Source organism: Theropithecus gelada, chromosome 6 (genome assembly GCF_003255815.1).
Source record: "Theropithecus gelada isolate Dixy chromosome 6, Tgel_1.0, whole genome shotgun sequence".
Classification (NCBI taxonomy): domain Eukaryota; kingdom Metazoa; phylum Chordata; class Mammalia; order Primates; family Cercopithecidae; genus Theropithecus; species Theropithecus gelada.
In genome coordinates, this window is record NC_037673.1 from 171,897,385 (window position 1) to 171,910,953 (window position 13,569).

Consider the following 13,569-nt stretch of genomic DNA (forward strand, 5'->3'; position numbering starts at 1 on the left):
TTTTAATGTGAAAGAGAAATAAAGACTTTCCCAAACAAAAACTAAGGAATTTTGTCATTGGATGCAGCTTCAGGTTCCCATATCTGCTGTTGGCAGAGGCCGAGCAAATGGTGTGAGTCTGTCACTGATAAGGAAACATCACACAAGAACTGGTCACACAAATCAGTGCCCAGGCTGGTTTCATGCCTTCTGCGGGAGGGTGGGCCGGGGGATATGGATGTTCAAAGCCCTGCCTGCGTCTTTACTGTGGCTATGTGGGCCCAGACAAGTGAGCTTTCCAAACCTCAGTTTTACCATCTATCAGATGGGAACATGAAAACCTCTGCTATCCAGATACTATTATTATCATCTGTCAGGTGCCCAGCACGTGGCAGGTGCTCGGGAAATGGAAGTGGCCAGGGTCTTTGCGTCAAGTCCAGGTCCCCCTCTCCCTCACTATGATGCCTAGGGGATGACACTCATCATCATCAAGTGTCTGCTCTGACCCTGCCATCTAGCGCTGAGCTGGAGGATACACGTCTCGGGGGTAGTGAGACTCTTCCCCGTCTGTGCCAACACCACCAGTTACAGAACCCGCCCCCAATTCCAAATTCCAGACAACATTCAGATCCATTCACTTTTCAGCCTGTGCAGAGGAGTCCCGCTGGGGGCTGCAGAGCTTGGGACAAGACGTGCTTGAAGACAGAAGCAAGAACAAGCTCTGCCTTTGCACCCCTCCTGACTCAGAGGAAAGAAAGGGGCAGGACCAGAGCTCCTGGGAGGCTCCAGACTTTCTTTCCAATGAACAGCCTCAACCAGGAGTCTTTTCCTGCCTGTGGACTCTGACCAAATGTCCTGCCAGGAAGGAGTTAGACACCTGCAACCACAAAGATGAAAGACGTGTGGATGTTACCACAAGGGAGGAAGTGTCTTGTGCTGTTGATACAACTGCAATAACACCATCTCTTTTAAAAGCCCAAGCCCTTTCTCTACCGACAAAGCCAGATATGTGGAGGCCGAGAACAGGGACTCTGGAGGCTGACAGACCTGGGTTCAAGTCCTGATTTTGCCACTTACTGTTTTTGAAACTTTGGACAATTTCCTTAATTTTGCTGAGCCTCAGTGTCTGTGTTTGTAAATGGGAAAAAGAAAAATCTCTTTCCTCACATTGTTGTGGTGAAGATTAAATGAGATAAAGCCAGGCCTGTCATGAAGTAAGCATTCCTTATATGCCAATTTGTAGTAGTATTTTCATAGGTTGTTAACTGGCTGAGATCTAGAGATATGGGGTCCCATATCTGCTGCCAGTTCCCTGGGAGATCTTAGGGCTGAGGATTGAACCTTCAGTGACTCCTTATTACCTTCAGAACTAAGTCCAAAATCCCAAGCACTCCATCCCCAGCTACACTTTCCTCTTGAGAACTAGCTGGAGAGGTTGGTGGGGGCCAATCACACAGGACATAGCAGGCGTTGCTATTTTTACCCTAACAACAAGAGGGGAATTAGAAAGCCACGGCGTGCTCAAAGACCAGGACAGTTGGACTGCAAAACCTGTGCAATGATTGAGAGGAGAGGATGAGCCCTGAGGGCTATGAGCTTGGAAGTAGAGGACTTTTTATAAGGGGGCGTCTGGACTGAGTGGACCAAGCATCAACCCTCGCCCAATCCTAGCCTGGAGCCCATCTCAACCGTATGGCCCTGTCCCAGTCCTAAGCATGAGCTAGTCCTCCAGCTTCCATTCCTTTGCATGTTGTTCCCTCTGCTCAGCATACCCTTCTCCTTCTATTCTCCACCAGTCAAACTATATGTCTATTAGGTTTTGAGTAGGTGATACATATACAAGGTGAAAAGATTGAAAAGGTCCCAAGAGATACATGGTGGAAAAGAAGCCTTTCTCCCATTCTTTCCCAGCTCCCATTTCCTCCCTGGAGGCAGCCATCCCTACCCTTTCACTGCTGCCCGCCTGAGCCAGTCCTTGACCGACATTAACATGTAGATGCGTGGGTATGCACACATGTGTTCCCCTTGTGCATATCACACTCAGTATCGGCACACTTTTGGAGGCCCTCCCATCAGCCCAGCTAAGTCTTTTGTACAGCTTCACCGCATTCTGTCATGTGTACGTTTACACTTTCCAGACTTTGCCAACACAAGCAGTGCTTTGGGAATCACAGGACAGATTCCTAGAAGTGCAACTACCAGGTCAGTAGTCTGAGTGATTTTAACATTAATGGGGTTTCCAGACCCAAGAAAATGCTTCCTTCCACAAATGCATGTGTGTGTGCTGGAGTACACACTCTGGCCCACACACATCCGCGCCCGCACTTGCGCACACACGGAGCTGTTGCCTGCTACTGCCCTCAGAGCCAAAGCTCCAGTGTCCCAGTTCCCACGCCTGTGTGGCCTCCACCCACAGCTCTTATTAGCCATTTCTTGCTGTATCTGAACTTCTAGAGGATTGGGACTACCACACCTGTTCACACGTATCCCCAGCCCCTGCCCCAGAGCTTGCCTTGGGCTCCTGGGCAAAGGCAAGAAGGAGCCCGAACTCCTAGCACATAATGGGTCATCAACACTTTTTTTCCCAGGTTTTTTTTTTTAATTCATATAAATTTATGGAGTACAAGTGCAATTACGTAACATATGTAGATTGCATACTGGTCAAGTCAAAACTTATCATCTCCATCACCCAAGTAATGTATATTGTACTTATTAAGTAATTTCTTATCACCCACCTCCTCACCATTCAGAGGCTCCATTGTGTAGCATTCTATGTGCTAAGTCCATGTGTACACATTTTTTACCATCTTCTGAGTGAGAACATGCAATATTTGACTCCAGTTGCGCTGGAGGATATTATTTTAACTAAAACAAGGCAGACACAGAAAGTCAAATACTGCAAAAGACAGGATTTCATTCTTTTTTATAGCTGAATGGCATTCCATTTTGTGTGTGTGTGTGTCTGTATACCACTGCTTCTGTTTCTTTTTTCCGTCTTTTCTTTTCTTTTTTTCTTTCTTTGTTTTTTGTTTTGTTTTGTTTTGTTTTCAGGTTCTCACTCAGTTGCCCAGGCTGGAGTGCAGTGGCATGATCTCGGCTCACTGCAGCCTTGAACCCCTGGGCTCAAGTCATCTTCCCGCCTAGGCCTCCCGAGTAGCCTGCACTACAGGCGTGCACCACCATGCCCAGCTAATTTTTAAACTTTTTGTAGATACAGGGTCTCCCTACGTTACCCAGGCTGGTCTCAAATTCCTGGCCAATCCTCCCACCTCCCCACCTCAGCCTCCTAAAATGCTGGAACTACAGGTGTGAATCACTGCGCCCTGTTGCCTTTTCTTTATGCAGTCATTCACTGATGGACATGTAGGTTGATTCCATATCTTAGCTACTGTGGATAATGCTCGAAAAGCTCAGATATCTTTTCGATATATTGACCAGCATTTCTTAAATGAAGCTGTCCTGCCATGTTAAGTGGAAAGAAAGGGCTCCCTGGGAAGGCCAGGGATCATTTCAGCTCTGACCATCTGGACCGAAGCCAGGTTGGTCAGCAGCTCGTATGGGGGCAGCCACTCTAGGCTTGGAGAGGCTTGTCTTCCTTGCAACACTAAAATAACTCTCTACTTCCTTGCAACCCCAAAATAACCCCTCCCAGCCCGTTTTGAGCGGCTCCTTGGGGACTGATGCTGGAGCCACTTTCCAATACCCTCAACAGGCACCTGGAACATTTGAAGTGGTCGATTACAGGGGAAAAGTTCTGAGAATGAATAGCTCATGAGAATGAGGAACTGGGCGGTGCCGGGCAGCCACCTGCTCCAGCCCACCCCCAGCTGCCACACCGCCGAATCCTGATACGCAGCAGGAGGTCAGGGACTGTGTGCCCCTTTTCCCACCTTCCAATCACATCACCCTCTGCTCGAACTTCCCCTCCACCTGCCGGAGGCGTCTCAGGGCTCTTGGGATACAACCCACCATCTTTCTCCTCCAAACGTTCACAGCAGTTTTCTCTCTGGAATCTGCTTGTCCCATGTTCACTCAGTTACCTCATTCCCATCTGTACTGATCTCAACTCGAATGTCGCTTCCTTGGGGAAGCCTTCCATACCGACACCATGATACATTCTGGCGGTGCTATTTCCTTTTAGATAACCCTTAGCACAGCTGCCATCAATAAGCAGCTCCACCGTAGGTCCCGGATTGTGTCTCCTCCCACCCCTGTGCTGGGCGCTCCAGATGTGTCTACTGTGCTCACTGCTGTAGCCCAGTCCTCAGCACAGCGTCTTCACCTGTAAGCCGCTTGGTATGTGTCATGCTCATGAATGCTGTTTGCTGGCCATGCAGCTTCAGCCAATGACAAAAATGTTATTGGGAAGAACCTACCACGTACCAGGCACTAAGGGTTTTCCATCCCTTTACTGTCTTCCTTTCACAGCCATCAAGTGAAGGAGAAGGTAGTAGCATCACTATTTTACAAATGAGAAAACAGGCTCAGAGAGTTGGAAGTCACGTGCCCAGGGTCACAAAGCTATTTCAGCAACAGCGCTGGAATTGGAACCCAGATCTGTCCAATGTCCAAGTCCTTGCTCTCAGCGCAGGGGCTCCCCTTCACTCCTCATGGTGTCCGTTCTGTAGAGTAAGGATCAAACCACCTGTTTCACAGGGTTGCCGTGATGCTCGCCCAGCAGGGGCGTCAGGCACAGTGGTCGCTGCATGGGTGCCATTTTCTTTTCCCGTTGTACATTATTGCCTGGAAAATCAGATTTATCTTTCAGGCTGAGTGAGAAGGCCAATCAGGCCTTAACTGATTCCCCCAAATTGCTGGCCGCTTGGGTGCAATTGCCGCTTGGGTGCAATTGCCAGGGCTGTGTCTGGGGTTTAAGTACTTAAACCACAAAAGGGGTTTCACTTCCCGCTGAAAAGGGAAAAGAAAGTATTGGACTTGATTTGGCAAATTTGGAGGGGGAGCACATCCCAGTCCCCAGCTTGGTTGCTTTTCTAGATGGCCTCGTCCCTCTGGTTTTCAAACTGAGTGCACACCAGCGGCATTTCTTCTGGGGTTTCATGGGTTGTGGGTAGTGAGAGGGAGGCTGTGGCATCAGGCAGACCTGAACCCCTGGGGCAGTCTGCCAAGTTCTACCTCTTTCTGTGGAGAGCTTCACCCTCCAAGCCCTGGTCCTCTTCACCACCAGGTGGAAGGATAGAAGAGAAGAGTGGTATTTTGTGTTTCACCACAACTCAATTCCTGGGAAGACACATTCTCATGGTGAATCACCAAGGACTCCACTAAGAAGAGAGTGCTCCCAAGGCCTTGAAAACTCAACACTCTGCCCAATGGGATTAAAAAAACACCCCCTTTCTGTCCACCTCAGAAAGCACAAGCCTCTGCCTGAGGTGAGTACGAGGGAGGTAGAAGTGAGAGAGGATGGAGAAGTTACCTCTGGAAGACTTCCTGGAGGAGGTGACAGAGGAGGCCAGGGCTTGACAAAAGGGTAAGAGCTCTCTAGGTAAGGAAAGGCCTTCCAGGCAGTGAAAACAGCATGTGCAAAGGCACAGAATCAGAATGGGCCTGGCACTTTCCAGAATTAAATACCGCAGAGCCAGATCAACGCTACAAGGCAGCAGGTGCTGTACAATCTAACTCGGTACAAAGTGCAGAGAGGTTACTCCTGCTTTTAGGCATCTAGGAGGACTCAAGGAGACAGGTACCTGAGCTGGGCCTTGAAAGGAGAGTGGTTGAAGTAAATACAAGGAAGAGTGAAGCACCAGACATAGGGGACGCAAACGCAGAGACAGGAGGGAGAAGGCATGCTGCATCTGGGAACATGCTCGGTTGCCCGAGAGTCTGTGAAATTAACAGGCAGATGCTGGTGTGCTGGGTGAGACCCTGTTGGAAAGACAGGTTGAAGTCTGATCGAAGAATGGGCATTAAATACAGGCCAAAGGAGTTTGAGCTGAATTCGAATCCAGGCTCTGCCACTCTCTAGGGGCATGACATCACCTGGCCTCTTTGAGCCTCAGTCTCCTCAACCGTTAAACAGAGACAATGATTTTCCTCACTCGTGGGGTTGTGAGGATTCAGTAATATTTTATTTACTATGTGTGGTGTCGCTTTGCCCAGGACGATCCTGCAGGACAGTTGTGCCGTGATTCGTTGAAACTTCTTCCCCCTGCAGATGGCAGCTCAGATTGTTTTCCATTCTTGCCATTGCACATCTGCCAGTGGACATCCTTGTGCACATATCCTCATGACAGCAGTTGCACTGCCGTGGGCTGGGCTCCCTGAAGGATGGCTTAGATCTAAGCGACCTAGAGGGCCATCCATTATATATTGGAAATGTTAAAAGAAGTGAAGGAGAAGCAGTTGCTCAGTAGCGTGTATGCTGTGTATGGACAGTGCCCGGGGTGTGTCCATGTGCATGCAGAGGCATGAGAAACGCAGGAGGCCCCCACATACCAAATGGTCAGCAGCAGTCACTGCCTGGTGCAGGGGCTCAGGTGTGTGGTGGCCCTGATTTTTGGCCCTTTCTGTACACCTCAGGGGTACTTGGCTTACTGGAATAAGCCTGTCATCACTTGAGAAGTTTGAAAGGACAGTTTGAGAGACTATTTTTTGTTAGCTATGATGGTGACAATGATGGTGACAAGGATGACATGATTCTTCCTCACAGGCAAAGAGAAGCCATTGAAGGTTGCTCCATAAGGGGATGACATGGCCCTCTAAGGCAATCCTTCTGCCCACATGGGACAGGAGAGGATGGGAGGGAGACAGAGCGCTGTACAAAATCACCTGCCCTCGAAAAAGGTGACCAGAATTTACGGGAGCTGGGCTTTAAATAGGAATGCAGCAGAAGTGGTTCTTCTTTGAAAACTCCATGAAGAAAGGACTCACAGCTGTTTTGGTCATCATTGTCCTCCCAGCACCTGGAGAAGCATCTGACACATTCTGGGTTTTCAGAGAAATGTGTGTTGAAAAGGACTGAGGAAGAGAAGGAGGGGTGGGAGGGGAGAGAAGGAAAGAATTTTCTAATTATAGGAGAGGCTGGTTCACTCAGATTTGAAGACCCCTCATCCAAACATAACTCAAATGTCAGCCTGATGCCAAAATACCTATACCCGGCTATTGGGGTAAGTCAGAAAAAATTTTGATGAGAAATAGGGATTCTCAAAAAAATACCCTGATTGCTACCCCCTCCAAAGTTAATTAAGTGTGGCAGTGAGACCCATGCTGTTTGGGCTATTTATATAATGAAAAGATCTGCTAAAAATAATACCCGGAGGTTCAGCTGCCAGTACTGGTGGCTGAGCCAGGGAGGGTGGCAGAAGGTGATCGGGAACCCTGATCCCTGCACGAACACAATCGTTATGATTAAATGATGCTTCTCGTATTCAGGTTGCAAACCGCTCCAGGCAGGAGCCTGGGAGAGGCTTAATTTATGTTTTATGGAGATTAGCTTGCTTCTGAGAGGAGGTTCCGCCGTCAACTCGATTTCTGCACACTCTCAGAGCTCAGGAGATTGCCTGCTCTCTGAAAAACCAGGAGAAGCTGGTAGAGAAGGACCGGGGCGTGGAGCAGGGCCTCCGCTTGTTTCTCGCCAGCTGGAATCATATACAGCCACCACTGGGAGGGCGCCTTGGAGATTATCTGGTGACCAGGGGCTCTTATTTAACCAAGAGGCATTGCACATGCAGTTACTTTATTGAAGTAGTGTTTGCACTACTTCAATAGTGCAAAGGGAGGAAGGGAGGAAGGAGAAACCACCCAAATGCCCGTGAGAGGGTGATATGGGGAAGATAGGATAAACCTATTCATGGTGAGCCTCCCCACAGACTGTTATGCAACCATTAGAAGGATTGAGTGAGTTCTGTCCCTGCTGACCTGGATGTGGGATCACGTGTTCTGCCAAGTAAGACCAGTAAGATTTAGAGATGTGTTCAGAGCAGGGGTGGCGTGGATGACAGGTGACGAACTGCAGACTAAATCTGGCCCTCTGCCTGGCTTTGTACAGCCCGTGGCTAAGAATGTTTTTTACATTTTTAAATTTTGGAAAAAGATCAAAAGGAGATTTTTGTGACACGTGAAAATGATATGAAATTTAAATTTCAGTGTTCATTACTGAAGTTTTGTTGGAGTGCAGCCACGCTCTTCTGTCTGCACGTCATCTGCATAGCTGCATTCTCACTGCAAAGGCAGAGCCGAGCCGTCACAGGCTGCTGGGCAGAACGTGTTTATTACCTGACCCTTTTCTGAAAAAGTTTGTCGGCCACCACCTTAGAGTATGATGACATTTTGCCCAACAGCAGCACCAGATACTGTTCTCAGCACTTCAGAGGAGTAGATTCGTTACATTTGTTTATTCATTCATTCATTTTATCCTTTATTCATCAGACGCTTAATGTCTGTCTGTGGGGCCAGGCACCAGGAGCAAACAGATGCAGGCCCTCTTCTAGTGGAGCTGAAAGTCTGTGTCTAGATCCTTCTTTTCTCAGTACAAGCACTTCCAGCTTTTCCAACTCTTCTCACAAGTCTCAGTATCCAACCCCTTGCATCCTGCCTCCCTTCTGCCTCCCCATTATGTATCCTGATTGCCCGAGTCCCTCCCAAAGAGAGGTATCCAGACTGGCCCCATACTTCCTGGGGTCTTGCTAAGAGGTTGAGATCTAGTAGAAGGATACATCTTGAATCGGGTCATGCTTTCTATCTGGTTTCAAGGTGCTTAACATCCAACCTTTGCCTTTTTAGCTCCTGCCCTCCACTGACTGCAGAGAGGGAGATCCCCAATACTTGACTCCATCACGCAGATGGGAGCAGGCACCAGCTATGGAGAGGGATACAGCTGTGTCTCCACGTGACCCATCCTGCATGACACCAAAGCCACCGCCAGACAGTGCCTCGGATTCTATGCAAAACCTGGGGAGCGGAGACCTACCCCAGTCCCGGGAGGAAGCTAGCTCTTCAGGGGATCATCTGAGGACTGGAGTTTGATACATGAACCTGGCTTCAAGGCTTTGCTTTTCTCTATTCTTCATTCATATTCATTCTCAACACCTTAGAAGGTGTTGCTTAATTTATTTCTAGAAAAGCAGCCCAGAGTCAGTCATTGAAGCCTTCCCCACCCCCTGGCCAAAAAAAAAAAAAAAAAAAATTGGACACATTTTGGCTCTGTTGGGAGCCTGGAATCCAGTGGTTGGCGTAATTGTCACATTGGGAGTGGAGAAGCAGCAGCCAGGGGCCCTGGTCAGGGGACCGAGCCATAGGGTCCCAGCATGGCACCCAATGGCACAGCCTCTTCCTTTTGCCTGGACTCTACTGCCTGCAAGATCACCATCACCGTGGTCCTTGCGGTCCTCATCCTCATCACCATTGCTGGCAACGTGGTCGTCTGTCTGGCCGTGGGCTTGAACCGCCGGCTCCGCAACCTGACCAATTGCTTCATCGTGTCGTTGGCTGTCACTGACCTGCTCCTCGGCCTCCTGGTGCTGCCCTTCTCTGCCATCTACCAGCTGTCCTGCAAGTGGAGCTTTGGCAAGGTCTTCTGCAATATCTACACCAGCCTGGATGTGATGCTTTGCACAGCCTCCATTCTCAACCTCTTCATGATCAGCCTCGACCGGTACTGCGCTGTCATGGACCCACTGCGGTACCCTGTGCTGGTCACCCCAGTTCGGGTCGCCATCTCTCTGGTCTTAATTTGGGTCATCTCCATTACCCTGTCCTTCCTGTCTATCCACCTGGGGTGGAACAGCAGGAACGAGACCAGCAAGGGCAATCATACCACCTCTAAGTGCAAAGTCCAGGTCAATGAAGTGTACGGGCTGGTGGATGGGCTGGTCACCTTCTACCTACCACTACTGATCATGTGCATCACCTACTACCGTATCTTCAAGGTCGCCCGGGACCAGGCCAAGAGGATCAATCACATTAGCTCCTGGAAGGCAGCCACCATCAGGGAGCACAAAGCCACAGTGACACTGGCCGCCGTCATGGGGGCCTTCATCATCTGCTGGTTTCCCTACTTCACCGCATTTGTGTACCGTGGGCTGAGAGGGGATGATGCCATCAATGAGGTGTTAGAAGCCATCGTTCTGTGGCTGGGCTATGCCAACTCAGCCCTGAACCCCATCCTGTATGCTGCGCTGAACAGAGACTTCCGCACCGGGTACCAACAGCTCTTCTGCTGCAGGCTTGCCAACCGCAACTCCCACAAAACTTCTGTGAGGTCCAACGCCTCTCAGCTGTCCAGGACCCAAAGCCGAGAACCCAGGCAACAGGAAGAGAAACCCCTGAAGCTCCAGGTGTGGAGTGGGACAGAAGTCACAGCCCCCCAGGGAGCCACAGACAGGTAATAGCCCTAGCCGTTGGTGCACAGGATGGGGGCACCGGGAGGGGAGGCTACTGATGGGAATGATTTAAGGAGCTGCTGTTTAGATGGTGCTGGTTTCTGTTCTAGGCACTCTTCATGAGCACTTTGTAAACACCCTCGTGCTTAATCCTCCCAACGGCCCCCAAAGGGAGAACTTATTAGCTCCATTTTAAAAGGAGCATATTAAAATTCTCAGAGGACTTGGCAAGGACCGCACAGCTGGGGCCTGAGGAGTGGCCACCTGACTTTGGAACTCGCGAGCCCTTTTTCCTAGCTACATTGTCCTTACAATTAGGAGTCTTATGTTTGAAGCCTGACTGCCACTAAGGAGTCGTAAGTGTTCAACGAACCCCTCCAGGATAGCACTCAAATAACCATGTCACCAATGCTGCCACTTGATGGGGCTGTTGTGGGGTTAAATGAGAAACTCAGCTCAGTTCAGCATTTATTGAGCACCTACTATGCATCAGCTCTTACCGTGGGGGTGTGTAAGTCGGTGGGGAAAGAGGCCAGTGGAGTCAGAAAGGTGGGGCCTTGAAGGTGGCTGAGTTTGGGCATGATACTGTATATTTTAGGAAAGGTGAAAGAGTTAGAAGCAAGGGTAAGGGTACCTTCAGCAGATCTATGCTTTGGAAAGAGGGCTCTGGGTACCCCTAAGATGTGGACCAGAGGATGAGACTGTAAACGAGGGGGTTGTGGCACTGACTCATAAGAGGAAAGAGAAGAAAGCAAAATCAAGGAGGCCATAGATCTTAAAAGCTTGCAGACTCTCGGATGTTCAGAGTGCGGGAGATGCAAGTGAGGACAACAGGATTCCCCCTCCTGAGGGCACCAGGCAGAAAAGATGCGCAGAATCAGAATGAGATTTGGATAAATTCGCTGGTGACAAAGCCAATGCAGGATCTTAAGGGAAACCACACCAAAGACCTGAGTGGCGCCGAGGAAGCTCCCTGTGGGGAGAAGCAGCTTACTGGTCTGGGCTTTCACTGCTGAGAGGAGCAAATGAAAGAATGCTCAGAGGATACCTGGCACATAGAAGTTGCTCAATAAATGTTGCTTTCCTTTCTCTTCCCACAGACCATGGCTTTGCCTTCCAGGATGCTGGTCTGTGGAACTGACCCTTTCATTCATCTGTTTGTTCATTTGTTCATTCATTCATTTGCAAACATTCATCCAATTCCCACCACATGCCAGGAATCATGATGAATACTGGGGGTGTAGAAATGAGATTTTTTGGGGTTTATGGTGATGACGTTATGGAAAATCAGTGGCATAGCCCTGGTCTCAGCTCTGCCGGCACTCACCTTGTATCCTGAGCAAGTTCCTCCCCATCTCAGGCCTCGGTTTGCTCATCTCATAGAGAGTTGATCTATCCACCGGGCTTCCTACTTGCCGTCCAGAGTTGCCTGAAGCTCACATGAGCGAAAGGACACAAACATGCTCTGCCGTCTCCCAACAGGACATAAGTCAGACTCAAGAAAAGCTTGTGTGGATGCTGCAGACACACCAACAAGGTTTCCAGGTTCTGGAGTTGTGGGGACAAAACTGCCTAGTGAGACCCCTGCATATTCCCTCTGGTCCTTGTAGCTACCACCCCCATTCCCAGGGGTGGAGTGTCCCTCCATAGACTTGGATCTGGGGCCCTCTGCTCCCTCACCACTGTCCATCTGAAGCAAGCCTGTTGCTCCTGCATTGAACTGTGGCCTCAGGCCCTGGACCCGGTCCCTCAAATCCACCCTCCAAGTGCACACCTGGAAACTTCCGCTTCCAGTCCTGATGGGCAAAACGCCCACCTACCATATCCTTGCACAATCTCTTATTCAGGAGGCAGCTGGAGTGCAAAGCCTACTCAGTTCACAAAGCTTAAAAAAGAAAAAAATACAGGGATGTGGTTCAGCTAGAAGGTGGTTGCCACTCCTGGGTTTAGTCTTGTATATCCCTTTGTATTTGCCGTTACCTGTTTGAGTCCTGGGTTAATAAGCCGCCTTTTCAGCTGAGTCCTTAAGGGAACTTCTTCATTCAATAAGCACTTAACAATAGCTAACATTCATTGAGCACCCACTACTGGCCTGTTTTCATGCCTGACATTGTTTCTAGGCATTAATTGTTCCTTGGGGGCATCCTACTCCCACCCCTGCACCCAGTGCTAAGGGCACAAAGTGAGATAGAGCATCTCCCACCCCCTGCCACCCTCGGCCACCTGCAATTGCTCATGGTCTAGTTAAGAATCTGACTGGTCAGATTCAGAGCCACACATGCCAAGGATTGAAGCCCGGATGGAGCTGGCATGTGGGCCCAGGAGCCCACCCCGGAGAGTAGACCTCTGAGCTTTTAAATGCAAATGAGAAGACCCTTTCATCCAAGGCAGGACTGGACCCTTGAGACTCAGGGCCTCACTTCATCCTCCACACAACCCCGTGAAGCAGGGACTTGCTTAATCTCCACTTTACAGATGGGAAAACTGAGGCTCACAGAAGTCAAGTAAACTGCCCCAAGGGACACAACCCAAAATTGTGATCTGAGCAACAACAGAAATAGCAGCGCCTGTCATAGACTGTCCTCTGGGTGCCCGGCATGCTGCAGGGTATGAGTGTCCATCTCCTGTTCTGATCCTTGCGGGCACCCTGGGTGAGGGGCTGTGAAGAAACAAAGGCCAGCAGAGAGGCGGTGCCTGCCAGGGTCATGCATGCAGCCATGGAGGCAGGGCCAGAGCCGAGTCCAGGGCCCATGCTCCTGGAGAGCACAGCTGTGGTCTGTCCTCCAGTGGTGCAGGGGCAGAGGGCTTTGGCAGAGAAGGGTTGGGGAGCCAGTCAGAGGGCCCCACACCGTGGTTGAGGGCATGGAGGGCGGAGGTAGCCAAGAACAGCCAGAGGTTGATATTCCCACCAAGACTGCCAGGGCGATCAGGGCCTCGTGTGTCCCTTGATAAGCTCGGCTCCCAGTTTCCCTGCTGGCTGATAGCATGTCCTTCCAGCTCTCCGTCTGGGGTCAAACCCGCACTGACCCAGAGCCCTTATCACTGCCAAGATTGGGCTGTCTGCCTGAGCCAAGAATTCCAAAGGGAACTGAGCCAGCCTGCCCTGGGTGGGGTGGGGGCACCATCGGCCAAGGGGTGACTCCAGAAGATAGAGTGGCCAAGCTGGCTGGTCCTCCCTTCCCTGTGGCCAACTAGCAGCCCCCCCACAACGTTCCTGCCCAGCCTCTATGAGTGCTCTTTGCAGCACACCCAGGGC

General features: G+C 50.2%; 1 protein-coding gene across 2 annotated transcripts in view; it reads left to right on the top strand.

Annotated features, from left to right (window-relative positions):
- HRH2 (histamine receptor H2) overlaps nt 1-13,569 on the top strand; it is a 51,803-nt gene that overhangs the window by 16,145 nt on the left and 22,089 nt on the right. Inside the window, exons 2-3 of one of the 2 annotated variants that reach the window (XM_025388690.1) lie at nt 8,716-10,315; nt 11,414-12,239. In XM_025388690.1, coding sequence (XP_025244475.1) covers nt 9,240-10,315; nt 11,414-11,585 — 1,248 coding nt within the window. In that variant the 5' untranslated portion in view covers nt 8,716-9,239 and the 3' untranslated portion in view covers nt 11,586-12,239. Of the gene's footprint in view, nt 1-8,715; nt 10,316-11,413; nt 12,240-13,569 lie in introns of those variants that run through there. The other variant, XM_025388688.1, reaches the window with a different exon arrangement.